Raw genomic sequence first — 19,305 nt, forward strand, 5'->3', positions numbered from 1 at the left:
TGATTTTCATTTTTCTTCATTATTCACATGAATCAAAGATAAAATAGAGATTTACACCCAAAAAATTATAAATTAAAAGTACAAATTCATCCCTTAAAAATCATGTGCTTTTTTTTTATGCGAGATGGAAAATAGAAGATAAAAAGCCAACAAGAAAATGAAAATAGATAATAACACAAATGATCTCTAAACCTTAGCCATATATACAATGTGGTCTCTAAATTTTTAATTTGTTTGATATAACCCTCGAATTTTTAATTTATTCAATGTGATGTCCGAATTTTTTATAGATATTTAAAAGTCATGAAAGGCGATATTAAATATTTTCATTTACTCGAAGAACTAGTTTGAGTGTATATCATAAATTTGAAAATCACATAAAATAAATTGAAAAGTCATGGGTTATGAGCCCGCCGGTGTCAATTTTTCCATATGGAAATTTAGGAATTTGCGACGGGTACTCCACGGACTCCGCGTCGATCTGGACTGACTTTTGGTCAATGATAATAATGGTCTCCCGTGTAGAAAAACATCACGCGGTTTGCTCGAAAAACAAGGTAAAAAAAAGACCAAAAAAAAAAAACGACTTCTTAACCTATCTTCCGGTCCTCCCGTTCCGACACAAGCCATATTCTCTCTCTCTCTCTATCGATAATCCTTTCCCTCCCTGAAAATGGCGAACGCCGGCGAGAAGACCTGCCCCGCTTCCGACGAGGAATCCAGCCCTCTCCTGGACCGGAAGGTCGCCGACGAGGCGGCGAAACCCGCCCAGGTCCCCGACAAGTTCGCCGATCACGCCAAGAAGCCCGGCCAGGTCGCCGACAAGGTCGCCGGCGGATGCGGCGGCGGGTGCGGGTGGACCGCCGATGGCCTGCCGCTGGCTCACGGCAGCGTGGTGGGGGAACCGGTGGAGCGGGCGCGGTGGAACTCCGGCCTCTTCGCTTGCCTCGGCCGCAACGACGAGTTCTGCAGCAGCGATCTCGAAGTTTGTGAGTCTCTCTCGATTCCTGGATTAGGGTTTTTTCTCTTTTCTGTGATCGCTGCGTTTGGGCGGTGGATTTTGCGGTGTCTGCGGATGAATTGGGTGATTGAATTGTTGGTTTGGTGGTTTTGATCAGTTGTGCTTTCTGAGATATTAGCTTTGGCAGCGGGGATTTCTTGTCTAGGTGGTGTGAGTTGTTGCGAAATTGGATCGAATTAGCGAATCGAATTGGCTTTGTTAACTGGGAGGTCCTTGGCTAGTAATAAAAAAAGCGGTCCTAACTCGTAAGGGCTGTTGAGTAACAGTATCGGCAAGCCACCACATCCATTGCCCACCGCGGTCGCTGTGCTAATTTGATCCACCACAGTAGCCTCTAGGGCCATTATGTGACGGTGTCGTAACAGCCTGTAAGTGTCGTAGCGCCCATTATAGAATATGGAGACAATCCATTGGCATTTCACTTTGGATAGTGGCCAGCCTTGCTCAAACAAACTTAAGATTGAAGAAAAAACAAGTGTGCGGAGCTCTCAAAGACTCAAGATTCTTAGATCTGGTGTATTCTTCAAATTAGGTCTAGCTTCTCTTGATATGCCTATCAAAGTGAAAATCATGAAATATTTGTGGGTTTTGGATCTTGATCGGTCTTCGTCTGCTCTCGAAAGATTTGTGGGTTTTGGTCTGATCAATGGGATCCCTGTTCATCTCTGTTTTCTTAGCTGTGTTCTCTCCATCGGGAACAACAAAAGAGAGAGAGGAGAGAGAACTGTGGGGACTGATTCTAGTAGAATTTATATTGGTGTGTAATTTATCTATGAAGAATGTATGTGTATATTATATAGTTAGAATTTTGCAATTTTTTAATAAAACAATCAATCTCTAATTTTTCAAACATGATGTGCAAGCATCACAATATTCAGGCCACAATGACTACAATCCTTTACATAATCTCTGTCACACCCACTTCCACAACAACCACTCTGCAACCACGACACAACCCATGTCTGCGCTATAATTCCTTGCCTTTGCATGTGAATTGTTTTTGTTGATTTAATTACCTACTAAGGGACATGAGGCATTGTAGGTCATGTACAAGCTATAGATGAGAGAGTTTTACTAATTTTTTTTTCCCTTTTCTGGATGAGCTTTTAGTTTGTGTTTTTATGGAGGTCGTTCTGAACTTCTGAAATCATAATCTTGTTGTGAAAGATTTCGTTTGACTTTAGAAAAACTAAAGTGGAAGGGAAAAAATAATTACTATCATTTTGGAAGAGATCAAAATTTATTGTGGTAGTTTTGAAATTTTCAGTTTTTAAGTGTTGGGAACTATGCTTGCTGGAAATGCTATTGAATGTACTATGTTTGCTGATTCTAGATCAAAAATAGTAATTACTTTCAGAGAAGGCATAAAGGGCGTTTATCCAGTCGAATATATGTTAGCAAGGGATTACTCAGGCTAACTGTGTTAAGCATTTAGATATTGTTATCAACATTAGTTTATTTTTGGTTAAATCAGAGGTCGTTCTGCTTGTATTCCTTTTCTATATGCTTTTGATATCATGGATCCTTTTTATCATATTTTCTCTATCATGACATGACTAGGTCTCCTTGGAAGCGTTGCTCCTTGTGTGCTTTATGGAAGTAATGTTGAGAGACTTGGAAGTGATGTTGAGAGACTCGGAAACACTACCGGAACTTTTGCGACCCACTGCTTGTCTTATGCTGGCCTTTTTCTGATTGGAAAGTCCTTCTATGGTGTCAACTGCCTTGCGCCCATGTTTTCATTTCTTAGCCGCACGGCTATTCGTCGCAAGTATAATCTAGAGGCAAGTAATTTTTTCACCTGTCCATTCTTCACTGGCATTTTTTCTCCCAATACCATGAGATAAGTTTGTTGACTGAGTAAATCACTAATCACACATTCTGGTGAAGCTACTGGGATACCTTCTGCCCTTTCGAAAGGCAATTGGGCCAACGTCTCATTTCTTTTCTCCAAGGAAAGATGTACAATTGATGCTTTTTTTTTTCTCCTTTTTTAACAGCAGAAGTAATGTTAGATTCACGAGGTCCTCATATTGTAGTTAGTTGAATTAGGAAATCTCTAGGTTATGATGTGAATTGACATGTCACTTCATGTTTGGTTGTAGTCAATCTTAACAGATTAGTCTGATGGGTGCCCGTGATTTGTGAAATTACAATTGATCCTGCTATGTCTCTTAGGATTAGCAACGGGTGGGCAGGGCCGAGGCCCTCACTGTGCCTCATCCATGCCTTCTGTCCACCCCTTGCGTGTGTAAATGCATTCGATATTTGGCCCAATCTATCACTTTCAACCCCATCGGAAAGAAGACTTATTTTTCCATCCTTTTTATACCATAGCAGCCAGTAAGTATATTAAGGGAGGATCTGCGAATATAAACATCAATAGAAATTATAGTCATCATGAGGATCTGTACGCCTCTCTCTGTACCTTGCAATTGTGAGTGAATTATGCAATTGGTGGTGATCCTTGTCCAACAAATTGTTTATCCCCCATGTATCCCACTTGGGATGGGCAAATGCTGGTTCCAGTTAAGCCCATTTCCCCCTTCATGACCAATAGTTACTTTCTTCTTAAAATTTTTGCTTGAACTTTCTTGCCTTACTATTTATGATTGTTGTCCTGTAAATATGACTAGAATAGTCATTTTGGGGAACAAAATTAAATCTTTGTAGTGTTTAATAGAATAGATTTATTTGTAGGAATAAGTTGTGAGTTTAAATCTCCAACAGTAAAAATTAATATCCTCAAGTAAATTTGCATGTAACAGTTGAAGGAAACTTTTGATTTTGAAGAGCTGTGACAACAAAAATTGTGAAAAAACGCCTGAGGGATTCCCTGAAAATCAGCTTTCACTTGGTCAACTGTATCTATTTCTAAAATGTCACAAGACACTCAATTGGAGGTTACATTGACTTTCTGAAAGAAGAACCATTTTCCTTGAAGAACTCCTAGGCAGCAACTTAGGATGTTTGCTTACATCTAAGTATGTTTCAATTGATAAACAATAAAATCATTGAACTTGCTTTTTGTTTGTTTAAACATCTTGTTAAACATTGTTAGGTTATGCATACTGATGACATCATTTTCATTAAACAACATTATTTGTGTCTTGCAACCAGTTATGCTTATAATTTTTATTGCCTCATGATATTTTTCCCTCATTTACTATTATACTCTTGGTTTGTTTTCTTCACTTAATTTTCTAGCAATAATAAGAATAATTGAATCCAATATAGTGAAATGAACTTAGTTTTATCTTCAACGTGGATTATAATTTGGAAAAAAATCATTAACTGCCCAAACCAGAATGTTAAGATCTAAATATGAAAAAGTGCTATGAGTATACAACATTTTTTCCTTATTTATATAATTAAAGGACAAAAATGAAAAGGAAAAAATTTAAAGGAGTAGTACAAAAGGGTAAAGTTCAGCACAGCGCATATTAAAAACTTAAATGAACTTTGTTAGTTATATAAATCTTATCATTTACAAGACCAGCTTTGAATTTAAAAAACTTTGGCACCTCTGAGACAGCATTTTCTTCTGAGTAATCAGGATATGTTCAAGGAATCACGACCGATTTACAAATATGAGTGGCTTGAGGTTGAGGTTGCAAGAGCAGACCGCCTTGTAATGCAGAAATAGAATTAACCTTTGAATGTGGCTTTTTTGGGTCTAGACATAGGAGATTGGTTTACTTGAGCTCTTCCTTGTCTTATAGTGAACTGTACAGAATAAAGCGATGACTGACTATTTGCTTCGTCGGCTTTGCTGCCTAAATAGGGTAGCTGTGAGGCACTGCACAGGTCATGTGGATGCTGTGGAAGTTGTGTGGAGGACGAGGTGCAACTAGAGCGGTGCGAAACTGGGTGCGACGTGCTAACTCACGTCTTATGCCATGCCTGCGCTCTCTGCCAGGAAGGACGTGAGCTCCGCCGTAGGGTACCTCATCCTGGATTCAATGCACATCCAGTCTTGGTGATGATCCCCCCAGGCGAGCAGACTATGGCTCGCAGGGCTTGAGCGTTCTACATCTATATGAAAACCAGCCTGTATATGTGCAAACCGTACGTGTGATTTCTCTGGTTGTGGACTTACCAGACTTTGTATTGTACTAAAGAAATGGTGATGAAATTTGGTGCTTGGTTTTAACCAGCTATAAATAAAAGCTCTGTTTATGATGTCTTGTTTTTATACAGAAATATCTCTTAACTAGTATGAGCGCGTTTGGTAACGTTTCTGTTTAAAAATTGTTCCAGGAAACAGAAATAGAAAAAAGTGGTTCTGTTCCTAACAATTTCTGAACAAAAAACGCGTTTGCAGAATCGTATAAAATTTCTGTTTCGGAATAGAAAAGAAAGAAACACGTTTGGTAACTAGTAAAAATTCTGTTTCGGGAATAGAAAAAGAACGAAACACGTTTGGTTATGTACAAAATTTCTGTTCCAATTTTTTTCCAATTGTTTTTTTTTTTTTTTTATAAAATGTGAACTTGGTATTGAATTATCATTATCATGAAATGCTTATCAATTTAATTTTGTTCATATTAAGTGAAAACAAACATTCTAAACTTGATCATATTTGCTTAGTCGGAATAAATATTTTAAGTTCGTACCAAAATTTTCCCATTTGTTTTTTTTTTAAAATAAAGTGTAAACTTGACTTTGAATTCTCATTATCATAAAATGTTCATCAATTTAATTTTGTTCATGGTGAGTAAAGTCAAACATTATGAACATAGTTATAAGTGCATACTCTGAAGAAAATTTTATAAATAAACTTTGTTCCAAATTGTTCTCACGTGCCTTTTTTTTTTTCAATAAAGTGTAAACTTGGTATTGCATTATCACTCTAATGAAATGCTCATCAATGTAATTTTGTTCATGGTTGGTGAAGACAAACATTTTGAACATGATCATGTGCATACTTGGAACAAAATTTCATAAGTAAAAATCCCACCATAAGAGCTACTTGAAAGAAGAATACTTCATAGATCTCTACGTAAACCATTTCATACATAACATCATAATAATGAAGTAATATAGTTCATTGTTCAACTTCATCACATTGGATTTGATAAGTGAATACTTAAAAACAAAATTACAAAAGCCGGAAACACAAAGTCATGAAATTTCAGGCATATTATGATCCCTCGCCATTTTATTTGCAATCCTTGTCCTAAGCATGTTTATTCCAGGTGAATCATGCAATGTATCATCTGCAACCTCCAATTCTGTAGGTCCGCATGGATATTCCGAACAGAGCAAGGGAAAAATAATATGTCTTCGTGGATTGGCACCGGCAAGGCGGAACTTTGGATGGATCCACCGAAGTTCTCAAAGCATCAGTGTTCACCTGAGAATGAATCAACCAATTGAGGATGTACCTTAAGTAAAGAAAAATTCAAGACAAGCAATAAGGCAACAACGAAACAACACCCTCCATTCTCTGCAAATCCATAACTTAAAGAGAAAAATCGAAGCATTATAGTCATAAGATATCAAGGATCTCGCATAATGTATAATCCCCAACATTCCTACAAAAAAAGTCGAACAACGCTGTTCTTATAGATTCACAAAGAATGTACTAAATGAACAAGTCGACAACGTTGTTCTTCCCACGTGCCTTTTTTTTTTTTTTTTTCTGTTCTTTTCTATTCTTTCACTTTTATTTTTCTCCTCCCCTTTAGTCTACCCCTCTACACGTTCTCTTCTTCGGGCGTCATCTTCTTCCATTTGTCTTTCTCACTTTTAACACCCATTTTTCCTTTTTCTTCCTCGACTTCCAATTGGATCAAAATGTGGCTGAGTCGCAAGGGTTCATAGAGACACACAGAAAATACTAATATTAGACCAAATCCAAGCAATACGGGGACAAAACGCAAATTGAGAACAACAGGAGATATTTGCCATAGAACAACAAGATCGCGGGACAACAGGATCGTGGGACAAAGATCAACAGAACAGCAACTCGTCATGGTGTCGAGGAACGCCAGCAAAGGCCAGATCTAACAACACCCATCAATACATCATATTCATGTATACGTTGGAATATTCCTCCTTCTTCTTAGTGAACCGCTAGTTTTGTCATTTCAAAAACAAGTAAATGCATAGACTGCGTAACCAATCAATTGATAAACATCCCTTGATAGACGAATGAAGAAACCAAGGAAAACCAATCAACACAAGCACAAAGAAAGAGTATTTACCTCTATATTGAGAGCCCAATGGTCAGTTCTTGGAAGACCCGAAAGAGAATGAACCGGGATGAATATGCTCTGCTCATACATGGCAAAGCAGAGCAAGAGAAGGGTTTGGTCAGATTTGAAGAGAGCAACTAGTGACGGTTAAATGACAGCTCCGTGCTCTCTCGTGATCTTGCCTTGTATATTTATTCCATGAATGTATCTCTCGCGCTCTCTCTCGCACGTGATGAATCGGCGGTGAACTATTTTGGTATTGTAGTGATGGACGGAGAGAAGAGTTCCGAAATTGAGATTTGAGAGCGAGATTTAATAATTATTTCTTGCCAGATTGAGAAAAATTATAAGTGCTTAAGTGCTCGGGGGAAGAAACCGAAAGATCCAACCTTTGCCCGCCCAACCACCCTTCAACACGGCCGCTGCAAACCCCACATACCGACTCACGGTCAAACCGAACTCGCTCGAACTTGCTCGCTGGAGCCTGAGCAGCAGCGAGGCAGCAAGCGTCGCTGCCCTGCTCGCTCGAGCCGAGCCTGAGCAGCAGCGACGCTCGTTGCCCTGCTCGCTCGAGTCGAGCCCGAGCTGAGCCCTAGCAGCAGCAACGCTCGCTGCTCGCCGAGCCGAGCCTGAGCAGCAGCGACGCTCGCTCGCCGCTGCTCGAGCCGAGCCCGAGCAGCAGCCGACGGCCGCTCGGGCTCGCGCTGAGCCGAGCCCGAGCAGCAGCGACGCTCATTTGCTCGCTTCGCTGAGCCGAGCCCGAGCCGAGAGCCCGAGCAGCAGCGACGCTCGCTGCTCTGCGCTCGAGCCGGCTTGGAGGCAGCGGTGATCGGTCGCCCTTCCGCTTTCGCTCGAGCCGAAACCCAAGCTCAGCAAAGACGCGACGCGCCGTGCTCTGGGCTTCCTCGAGCCGAGCCCGAGCAGCAGCGACGGTCGCGCTTCTTCGCCCGGATCTCGAGCGAGCGTGACGAGCCGCTGTCGCGGATCTCGGGCAGCAACGCTCGCCCAGATCTGCGAGACTCGCTCGAGCAAGCGGCTCGCAGATCTCGGGCAAGCGGCTCGAGCGAGCCCTAACACTCGAGCTCTCGCCGAAGTGAAGACAATCGTGAAGGAGGAGAGGTGACGACGTTTTGGGTGAAGGAGCAGCATTTGTCGAGACGAGGCGGCGCTGGCGCGGAGAAGACGATGGAATTCTCTCGCTCGCGGAGGAGGCGCTGCGTCGCTCGTCGCAGGTCGCCGGAGGAGAAGCTCGTCGCAGTCGCCGGCGAAGCTCGCCGCTCGCCGCTCGTCGCGCAGTCGCAGGAGGAAGCTCGTCGCGGGGGGAGAGGAGGATCTGTTCGAGCACTATCCAAGAAATGAAAAAGGAACACAATTTTGTTCCGTTTTTGTTTCTGATTTGTGTTCCAGAAACGAGAATTCCTGGGAACAAAAGAACAAAAAAACAGAAAAATTGTTTAAAAACAAAAAAAAAAGAATACAACCAAACGCGGCCTATATGGTTCCACAGTTAAGGTTATTCCTTGTGCTCTGCTTCTCTCTTGGTGGAAATCAAGGAGGAAATTTTTAGCTGTGCTTGCTTACTGCTGTGTATGTTGGACTGCCCATAAATGACGTGACGACTTTGAAGACAAACGAAAAAGTTCATTGAAAGTTCTAAATTCCATCACGAAATGCAATTGAGCCATGGACGTTTCTTTTAATACAATCAAGTCCTTTCAAATGAATGGACGTTTCTTTTAATACAATCAAGTCCTTTCAAATGAATTAGATCAGGACATGTAAAAAAATGCCTTGGCGGTAAGTGTCAAATTGTACTTTTCGACATAGGTTTGAGACTGTTAAAAATATGACTATGCTGGTTGAATGGTATTGGGCTTCGATTATGTTTGTTTCGGATTGCACCAGTTAACAAGATTGAAACTTGATTGCAATCTCTACGTAATATTTAACTCTTTTAGTTTAATTTTACGAAGATCAATCATGAGTGAGATTCTTTATATGGCATAACCTAGTCTAAGAGTAGTGTGAGCAAGTCTCTCTTTTTTAGTGACAGTTCACCATTTAGATTGCCAGGAGGATAAATAGCAACAGGAGAGGGTATAAATATTTCGAACTTTTGGGAGGGGTGCAACAAATTCTTATGTTGTTATCATTCAATCAATTATTTACTTCAATGAACCACGTGGAAATTTTTAAGAATTGAGCAATGTTAAAGATATTAAGATTCGTCCATCACATTGATTCATTATATAATTGTACACGCATAAAGTGATTATTTGAGTTAAGTGTATTCAATTTAGCACCCAACAGAACTAGGCATAGTACTAAGTAAAAAAAAATTAATAGACGGATTTTAATATTCCTTAGATTATTCTAGAATAATTGAGGAATAATAAGCTTGGACAGCTCAACTAAATTTTGAAACTTTTTTTATAGAACTCCCCATGAGTTGGACACAATCACTATGCACATCTATAACGATAGAGAAGCAACATCTGAGATAATGATAGAAGTTGGATGGGTTTGAAATGGGTCATTTCATTTGAATCTCAACTCAATGAAGTAGTTGGGTACTCTATTATTTTAGTAGACAAATATGAAACACTAGAACAATATTATATAATATGATTTACAAATATCAATATTTAAAATAAAAAATAAAAAAACCTTCATAACCTTCAGCTGATTCTATGAATCAATACTAAGGATAATTGATTTCGAGGTAGGTTGGACCAAGCCAAAGCACAATCACAATTATTTCTCTTCTTTTGTAAATGGTATAATAATTTTATTTGAAAAGAACTAGGAAGAAAGATGTATGACATGCTACTTTCCTTCTTAATCTTCGTGGGACTAACAGAAGCATCCAAACATATCCCTTGGCCAAGTTTATGAAAAGTCAAATCCTACATTTGAAACTAAACATCTCCACTCCCAACCCTCATTGAGAAGGTGGGGAATCAAAGTTCTCACACTCTGTAAAGAAGCAAGGTATAAGTTTGAGAGTAAGCTAAGAATTAGAGTATAAGAGAATAAAAAAGAAAAAGAAAAAGAAAAAAAGCATGCGGAAAGATAAGATGCCTAAAGATATCTAGCACGCCTATGATATCTCTTTTATCGTTAATCTTATATAACTATTTACTATAAATAAATGAGTTTTAATTTTGGTTCTTTGCGGTAAGTCACTTTCATTTGCAATTAAGGGAGAAGATGCGCATCCTCTAATTGGTCGTCTGCGGAGTCAAAAGGCGTCGATTGCTCATTGATCTCCATGCGCGTTACAAGGAACACGCCGTTCATCTTCTCCATCACCTTAGTCTCAGAAGAAGAAAACGATGCTGTCCCAAGGGAGGTTGACCACCAAATCCGCCTGTTCCTTGATCGCGTTCAACATTTCCACGCTCAGGCAAGAGGGGGGCGTCAAGCGAAGAGACTCCGGCAGTCAGGCTACTAGGAATTTCACTGAAGATCTTCCACGGATAGGCTATTAGGGTTTTCTCCCTTCTTTCAGTTTTGACTCAACTTTTAAGAAATATTTTTTTAATGATAAGAATTTAAAAAAGAAAAAAGAAAAAAAGGGTCAACGAGGTTGAGTCCACATCTGGAACCGAACACTGAACCGATTTCACCACTTCCAAATTTAGGAAATCTGTTGGTTCGGTCCAAATTCAGTGCTCGCTCCTAGTCAATACACCTTATACAGGGATCGACTATTTCTAAGACGGCGTTGGCTTATAAGATAGATTAAGGAGAAGAGGAACTGTACTGCGACATAAAAATCCCACCTTCACTGGGCTGGGTCCTTGCGCCAGAAGAACAAAGGACCTTTAAGGCTGCGTTTGTTTGTATTCTTTTTTTTTTTTTTTGTTTTTAAACACTTTTTCTGTTTTTTTGTTTGGGAACAAAAAAGAATGTAAAACGCGTTTGGGTGCGTTTCTGTTCCTTTTTGTTCTTTGTTCAGAACAAAAAGAAACAGAAACAAGAAAACACAAATTTTGTGTTTCTTGTTTCAAACACTTTTGAGAAATACTTTTTTCTTTTTCTTTTTTTCTCTTATTTTCTTGTTCTTTTTCTTTTGGCCGGCCGTCGGCCTCGGCCATGGCCGGCGACCGCCGACGAGGGCCGGCGGCTCGCCCGCCACATGGCCGAGGCCGAGGCTCGCCGGCCGGGCGAGGTCGGCCTCACGGATCGGGCAAGCTCGAGCTCGCCTGACCATGGCGAGGCCGACCTCGCCCGCCCGGGCGAGCTCGATCTCGCCCAGATCCGGCGAGGCCGAGCTCGCCCGGGCCGCGAGCCTCGGCCCGGGCGGTGGCCCGGTGAGGCCGCGCCCGCCCGCCGCCGGGCGAGCTCGGCCTCGCCGGATCAAGGCGAGGCCGACCTCGCGCCGGCCGGGCGAGCTCGACCACCCAGATCCGGCGAGGCCGAGCTCGCCCGGCCGGCGGCGAGCCTCGGCCTCGCCGGACTGGGCGAGTCGGCTGCCGCCGGGCGGTGGCCCGGCGAGGCCGCCTCGCCGCCCGCCGGGCGAGCCTCGGCCTCGCCAAGAACCGGCCAAAAGAAGAAAAAAATGAAAAAGAAAAAAGAAAAAAGGAAAAATAAGAAAAAAAAAATAGAAAAATAAAAGAAATAAAAAAAATTATCCAAATTTACCAAACATGTTTCTATTTATTTTTGTTCCCTAGAACAAGTTTACCAAACGCGTTTTTTGTTCGAAATTGTTCCCGTGAACGTAAACACTTTTTTCTATTTTCGTTCCCTGGAACAATTTTTAAACAGAAACGTTACCAAACGCGCCCTAAGTAACCATCCTTCCCGAACACGGAAGAGAACGAAAAAAGGACACGGATGGTGGTGATGTAAAAACTTAATGGAACCAATTAAAATGCGTCACCCTCAATCGCACTTTTCTTAAATTTTGTGACTTAATTAAACCAATTGAAAATTTTAGGACTTTGATTGAGTTATGTACATGGGGCTTGCAATGCAACACATACAATGTGACATCCTCCCCCTCATAGCAATCAAAGGCGAGTTTTGAAAGCCGTGACATCCTCTCAATTAGGGCTAACGTTCTTGCTCCGAGAAGTTCACTTGTTAAAAAGAAAAGAAGGAACCCATAGATCACAAGTCACAACACCTCCCCTTCCCTACAAGGTTGATATTGAAATGTCCGACGGTCATCCAACTAACAATAATTGTGACATTCTACCACCTCGACAACATTAAGATATTACAAAGCCACGAGTTGCTGTTCATGGAAGATAAAATCTCTCATTCCTACCGAAGGTGGGGGGATCACCAGCGCACCTCCCCTAGTTTTAAGCTTTGCATGTTCATTCTACTCGCACTAGAATCATCTCTCAGCGAAATGAACCCCACCAGGGAAAGGACTCCCTCTCCCCAAAACAATGGCTAGCCAAGTTCAGATATGATGTAATAATGCAGGTTAGCAAGCAGAGTGATGGAACCGCCAAAACTGGTGATTTTAGTGGCTGTGTCTATAGCTGCTGTAAAGACGTATATGATATCTAAGTAACATTCCTTAATTAATTCTAAACAACATTTCAGCAACTTATTTTACCAGCTGCATCCAACACGAACTCGGTAAAGCAATCTTTAAGACAATCCAATAGTGTCTTAAATGCCAGATAAAGGAAAAATTCTGGAGTCTAAGGACATTGAGCCGTTAAATAGGAAGCATAAGCTCTACTCTCCTGGTGCAGAAACCCCTTGCTTCAGTTTTTCCCTCTTCATCTTCTTTTTAGAGACTGGCTTCTTTTTCTTAGGAGGAAGGGTCTTTTGCGCGTACACGTAAAGTACATAGTTCCCCACAAGAAATATCAAAAGAAGCCCGGCTACCAGCAGCAGCACAATCAATCCCGGATTGAACCCTCCAGCATCTGCAGCCTTTCCCTACACAACATAGTTTAAGTTATCTCCATATCACTAGATTAGAAGAGATAGAATAACTACCACTCATTCATAGCATTCTCTGGTTCCTTTTAACATGAGTACCAAATTTGTATCTTAAAATGAGCATAATGACATTTATATAGGCATTTGTAGCTATGCCAAAAAGTGATTCCTGCAAATCCTCTGTTTGGAAGTATGAAAACAATCAATTACATCAGGTAGGTAGAGTTGCTTCAACTCAATTATATAAAAAAAAATGGAAAGTCTCTTTCTCCCAGACTCGCCAAGAACACGCATACATCTGAGAGGCTCATCAAAAGGAAAGAAGCATATAGCTCAGTATCAATTTAATAGTATAAAGTAATGCAAAGGTGACTGAGCTTCAATCATCCAAAGATTGCCAGCTAATTGGCTATTGCAAACATCAAGGGCTTCATTTATTTTGGGCAAGGTCTTGGATCCAACCCATGACAGTCACTGAGCCACCAACAATCACACAATCCAGAAGATCATCAAAAGATAAGAAGCACAAGGCTAAGAATTGATTAACTATTATCAATTCATGCCAGCTAGGTGGCCCATTTGTGAGACTCCCTTTTTCTTGAGAAAGGTCTTAAGAGATCCAACCCATGAAAGGGACTGACTTTGAGTTTTGGAATCATAGTAATGATATTAGAACAAAGAATATTCATCACAAAAATTCACCACATTAGCCTTATTGGTGGTCAAGCAACTTTAAAATACTTTTTCCTTTGAAGAGGAAAAAAGAGGCAAAAGCAACTGCCAGTCTTTGCAGATTTCAAAATTAAGCTACTGACAAAAGCTTTTGCATCAAGAGCACATCTTGACTTGGACATTGCCTAGAGAAGAAGAATAAGAAAAAGTTGGCAGCTAAAAGAATCCCAGTACATCAAAAAGATCATCTGCAAACAAATCAAAGGCATTATGATTTTAATATCTCGTTCTACGAGATAGTTCCTCAGTCATCCATGCCGAACACACTTTCCAATTCCACCTCTCAAAGAAAAAGGGCCCCAAAGTAAAATAAAACCCCAAGTCTGCAGCCTCCGTCTGTATGCAACATTCATGTGTCTAATTTCTCATCCATCTCCCTCTGTGTCTCTGGGGTCACGAAACTAGTCCAACCTCATAGCATTTCACTAGTTCCATTAAGAACGCTAAGTCGAGAGAGAGAGAGAGAGAGAGAATCAATCTTTCAAATTAAGAACAAACTTCCATTGCATGCCCATCAGATATCATCTTCAAGGACAAACATTAACAATTTCGTGGAAGAACCAAAGCAAAATGAAGGGCGATGGAGTTCAATGTTCAGACAGGAATGCAAGTTCGAAAATTCGACCTGAACGGAACATCGCTCGGTAAATTGATTAGATCACGAATAGCATTGCCGATCTTTCAAACTATATTGCCCGACATAAACAGCTGCATGGGCTCTTTCCCTCTTCCCGATAAAAGGGGTTCATTCGCTCTACTCACTCGTCTCCTCGAGAAGAGACAAACGGACGCTCCAAAACCAAAATCGGGACTCCCATCCACAAGTTCAAGCCCAACGGAAAACCCCTACTCCCCAAGCTACCGCGAGCGTTTCGCAACCGGATTCCTCCGATCGATCCAGATCAAAGGCATGCATCGAAACCCAAACCAGCGCCTCGCAAAGAGAAGACGAAAACACAGAAGGCAACCCCAATTCCCCACACACAAGCACACATACGACTCGAAAGGCGAGACATTTAAACTAGAACAGCACAGATCTGCCGGATTCCGCCGACCGGAACCTCGGAAACTCCCGATTTTCCGATGCACGAGAGAGAGAGAGAGAGAGAGGGAACGCACATCGAACGACGGAGGGACCTGATCGGCGAACTCGAAATCCTCGGCCATGGCGGCGGCGGCGGCGGCGGCGCGCGGGCTAGATCGAGCTTCGCGGTGTGGATGGGAAGGTTCGAGAAACGGGAGGAGATCTGGAGAGAGAGAGGCGAACGATATTTGAACGCTCGTGACCGGAGGTGGGGCGGTCAAAGCCGTGACTTCTGGTTCTCAAGCTCCCGACCCTGTCGTTCGCGGAAGTGGGCCGGTTGGGCCCACGTCGATCCGATGCGGCCCATTACAGATGGGCCCATTGCTAACTTCCCCCTGAAATAGCTTGGTTGGATTGGGCCTTTCGGGTGCGAATGAATCTAGATAGGAGTCATTAGAGTCTAGAGTCTACTTTTATATTGCAGCTTGATATCCCAGAAGGACAATGGACATCCCTATAGTTTAAATTTACCGAAGAACGGCCCAGATTTGTTTAAATTTATCTCCTGCCCGGATACATAGCAATAGCAATTCAGAACCTTAGCCATATTCTCCCTTTCCCTTAGGTTGCTACCCAAGAAGAAAATTAAGTCATCCGCAAACTGTAAATGAGTGAGGGTGGGGCAAGATCTTATAGGGGTGTCAACCGAACCGAACCAAATCGAACCGTTAGGAAAAACTTTCGAATCGAACCAAATGAGACCCGAATTGAATACGAACCGAACCGATTTCAGCTTTCAATTTTCGATTTTTGCATTTTTTTTTTTTTCTATTTATTTTTTTCTGTTGTATATTATAAGAGTAATTTCCTTAGGCCCCCGTTTGATTCGTATTTTCAATTTTGGGTTTTGCTTTTGTTTTCTTTTTTTTCTTTTTGGTTGAATATTATAAGAGTAATTTTCCCAAGCCCTGGTTCGGCGGTTTGGCTTGATTCAGTTTGAATTTTTTATTCTTCCTTTTTTTATCATAAATTTTCAAATCTGTCCAACCTCAGTTTAATTAACGCCTTGCAATGTCACGTTTTTCTAAAAGGTTCACATCTTCATATGATTATTGCAATTTGCAAGCGCTTTCAAATTTGTGCAAGCATACCAACAATAATTAAATATGAGCCCATTCAAAATTGATTGCAAGACATTGAACTTCCAAAAAACCAATGACTTTACCCTAACTAAGGGTGTGCAACCGAACCGGGTATATCCGGTTCCTACACCGACCCACCCAGAAAATAGGGTCAGGAACCGGTTCCCATTGAAACCGGTTCGGCAACCAATTCCCAAAATTCGGAACCGGTTTAAACTAGTTTGGGAACAGGTTCCGAGTGATTGCCCACCCGGAAACCGGTTCTTGGACTGATTTTGGAACCGGTTCCCAAACCGGTTTTGTAAGTAGAGGTCCAAAACCCCTTTTTTTCCCCAAATTTCTATTCTTACTCCTGCAATCACACGATGTTTTTCCTCTTGGCTCTCTTAAACACGCATGGCACTCCTCTTTTGTCATTCATCTTCCTCACTTGCTTCCCTCCCTCACCGGCTCCCTCTCGCACCGTCTGATAGATGGACAGTGTTCATCGCCATCAAATTTTTGTGTATCACATTGATTGGCTTGCCTAATTTCTCTTTTGTAGGACGTGTTATGCTTGCATAAATGAGTAGCTTCATATAATAGTTGTGGGAATAAGACTAATATTAGATCCATGTTTGTTGCTAATTCTTTGCTTTATGATTTTATTTATTATAATTAGTCTTGTGGATCCTTAATTTTTTGTTTAGTCAAAAATTTCATGTATTTATTTATTACAAGCGCTTAATGTTTCAATACAAATTAGGAGGATTACGTTATTTTCTCGCGTATTAATATAAAAATCGAAGTTGTATAAGATATCAGAGATTGTAAAATAGATTCCAGTGGAAACAAGATTGACCCTAAAACTAGATTGGAAAAACAAAGTGGATTGGGTATGGGGTTCAATACAAACAGGGTCGGGTATAGGGTCCATAAAAGAGGAACCGATTATAACAGGGTCTAAGTCTAGACCCTACCCACCCTGGACCCGATCACCCCTAACCCTAACCATGAGCACCAAACAAAAATTAACCGACAAAAAGAGAGGGAGAAACTCCATTCCTAAAGATCATATGAAATGACCCATAACTTCAATAGGTCTAAAGTACATATCCCAAACTGACAAAAATCTTCATATCTTAGAGAAAATTTTATGAGCCAAGCATTGATGTCACTCTAAGTAAGACAATCATCATACTTTCATTGGCTTGTTGAATATCTAGAATTCTAGTACTTCTCGATTTCCTCAGCTGTCCTTCCTGGAATTCTACTAGCAATGAAAGACCACTTGATCATGAATGACATAATTTTGACTCAATGATATTATCTTCACAAAAAAAAAAAAAAAAAAAAGAAGAAGAAGAAGAGAGAGAAAGGAAATCATCAACAATAAAAGAGAAGCGGAAAGGAAGCAACAGAATATAGCCTCACCTTTCTCCAACCAGATTGTATTCTAATTATAAGCATCTTCTCAGATTCAAAAAAAGCTTTGATTCTTCGCTTATCTCTTCTACAGTAAACTTGGATGAACTAATCATTCAAGAAACAAAATAAAAAAAAGAAGAGCAAACTTGGATGAACTTCGCGTCTCACCATTGAGGAGATCAATCCGGATAGTAAAGTGTGACAAAGATAGTGAGTGGTGAGAATAAGATAATCAGATGACGGCTTAGACTATTTTTAAATAGAGCATTATAAGCGAGCGCACATATTTTATATACATATTTCACCAGACTCTAAGTTCGTCAATCATTAAGAGAAATCGCTATTGAGTTTAGGTCCATGGTCATAGATGACAACTCTATATTAAATTCACAATGAAAATGAGAATTGAAGTATCAATTGTAATATTGAAAAATATAAATATTCCATGGTCTTTTTTTCTCACGTGACTCGAAACTTTCAAATTCTTCTCAATCCTCCTCAATCGACTGTGAAAGTGATGCGGATCGTAGCCAATCTTGAGTACATATAAGAGCATCTACCATCATTGGGGTCAAAGAGCTACGAAATACATCAAGTCCTTGACCTCCCATGCTAAATGCAGACTCTGATGCTACAGTGGAGATGGGCACGGCCAAAATATATCTAGCAATGGAAGATGGGATAGGATATTTGGAAGAATTGACTTTCCACCGATTTAAGATATCAAAGGTGGAGCTATACCGTTCACATCCTTCTTCCAAATACTTATTTAATTTAGATTTTTCTTCCACATATTCTTGTCGTGTTTGGCTAAGATACATTGCAGTCATAATGTTCGCACCAACCATAGGAGACATTGAAACGTTCACTATTCTTGTCCCCTTTAATCTCACATTGCTTTTGGGGTATGTACCAGTGCGATATTACTCAAATAATAATGTTAGAGATTTTGTCATCCTATCTCGCAAAGTTTCTAGCAAAGTTTCTGCTCAAATATTGAGAGCCCCTAATAACTCTATAAAAATAGAGTTATTTTACCTAGTTTAGGCAACAATTAATGTAATATTTATGAGAAAATATTTGGATTTCCTTCTGATTATTTGAATTTTCCTTGTATACGTAGAATAATGAGATATGGAGAAGATAAGGAAAAGAATAGCAAAAATTAGGAATTCAAATCAAAAAGCAATGGAAGATGGATATCAAATTAGGGAATCTTTGATTTTGTTCCATAATGTTATCTACAAGCCTTGAGAGATAGATATATTGGATATATCTTATGAATAGGAGAACATTGAGAGCCTAAGAAAGCAGCTAGGTTTTTGTTAGATCATTTTTTTTTTTAATTGTTTTGAGAGTTTTCAAATATTTTCAAAAAAAGACAAAAGTGGTGATAGAATTTTTATTCTTTGATTCAAGATGCTGGGTTTGATTTATATTTTTATTTCTTATTCTACTATGTTATAATTTTCTTTTGTTAGGGCTATGATGTAGCCCAATCATGATGATGTGAATTTCATAATTTTTATGTTTTGCAACTGATTTCATTTATGTGAGTTATATATTATTGTGCATAATGCTTTTGAATGATTGGCCACCACTTGAATGATCTGATGTGCATGTTTGAGACTGATAAGTGATAATATGCAATTACTCATTATAATATATAATCATGAATTAAACGTGGATATAGATATACACGTTATTTGTGTAACTTTTGCTGATAAGGTGATCCAAAAGACTCATTATAAGCTAGGAATATTCATAGTTTTTTAATGTACTTATGTTTATTTTATTCACATAAAGATATAGTGGATTAATAAGCTAAGTAGGTTTGCTATACCTAGAGATAGGATAGTAAATAGA

General features: G+C 40.2%; 2 protein-coding genes across 2 annotated transcripts; one reads left to right on the top strand and one right to left on the bottom strand.

The window, feature by feature from the left end:
* Positions 1–579: 579 nt before the first annotated feature.
* LOC104435762 (cell number regulator 8) lies at positions 580–5,203 on the top strand. Its single transcript, XM_010048459.3, has 3 exons — positions 580–989; positions 2,582–2,805; positions 4,806–5,203. The coding sequence occupies exons 1-3, from the start codon at positions 674–676 to the stop codon at positions 5,043–5,045; spliced, it is 780 nt and encodes a 259-aa protein (XP_010046761.1). The 5' UTR covers positions 580–673; the 3' UTR covers positions 5,046–5,203.
* Positions 5,204–12,682: 7,479 nt separating this feature from the next.
* Positions 12,683–15,160, bottom strand: LOC104435758 (DNA-binding protein S1FA). Its single transcript, XM_010048455.3, has 2 exons — positions 14,986–15,160; positions 12,683–13,131 (listed from the first exon to the last, which is right to left on the bottom strand). The coding sequence occupies exons 1-2, from the start codon at positions 15,031–15,033 to the stop codon at positions 12,925–12,927; spliced, it is 255 nt and encodes an 84-aa protein (XP_010046757.1). The 5' UTR covers positions 15,034–15,160; the 3' UTR covers positions 12,683–12,924.
* Between the last annotated feature and the right edge of the window lie 4,145 nt (positions 15,161–19,305).

Source organism: Eucalyptus grandis, chromosome 1, assembly GCF_016545825.1.
Source record: "Eucalyptus grandis isolate ANBG69807.140 chromosome 1, ASM1654582v1, whole genome shotgun sequence".
Classification (NCBI taxonomy): Eukaryota; Viridiplantae; Streptophyta; class Magnoliopsida; order Myrtales; family Myrtaceae; genus Eucalyptus; species Eucalyptus grandis.

Bases quoted from the DNA above. Each gene is read 5' to 3' on its own strand.
- LOC104435762 (XM_010048459.3), top strand. From the start codon at position 674: ATGGCGAACGCCGGCGAGAAGACCTGCCCCGCTTCCGACGAGGAATCC. The intron at 990-2,581 runs GTGAGTCTCTCT...TGACATGACTAG, and splicing joins CAGCAGCGATCTCGAAGTTT to GTCTCCTTGGAAGCGTTGCT. The intron at 2,806-4,805 runs GCAAGTAATTTT...CTGCCTAAATAG, and splicing joins GTCGCAAGTATAATCTAGAG to GGTAGCTGTGAGGCACTGCA.
- LOC104435758 (XM_010048455.3), bottom strand. From the start codon at position 15,033: ATGGCCGAGGATTTCGAGTTCGCCGATCAGGTCCCTCCGTCGTTCGAT. The intron at 13,132-14,985 runs GTGCGTTCCCTC...TATGTTGTGTAG, and splicing joins AGGTCCCTCCGTCGTTCGAT to GGAAAGGCTGCAGATGCTGG.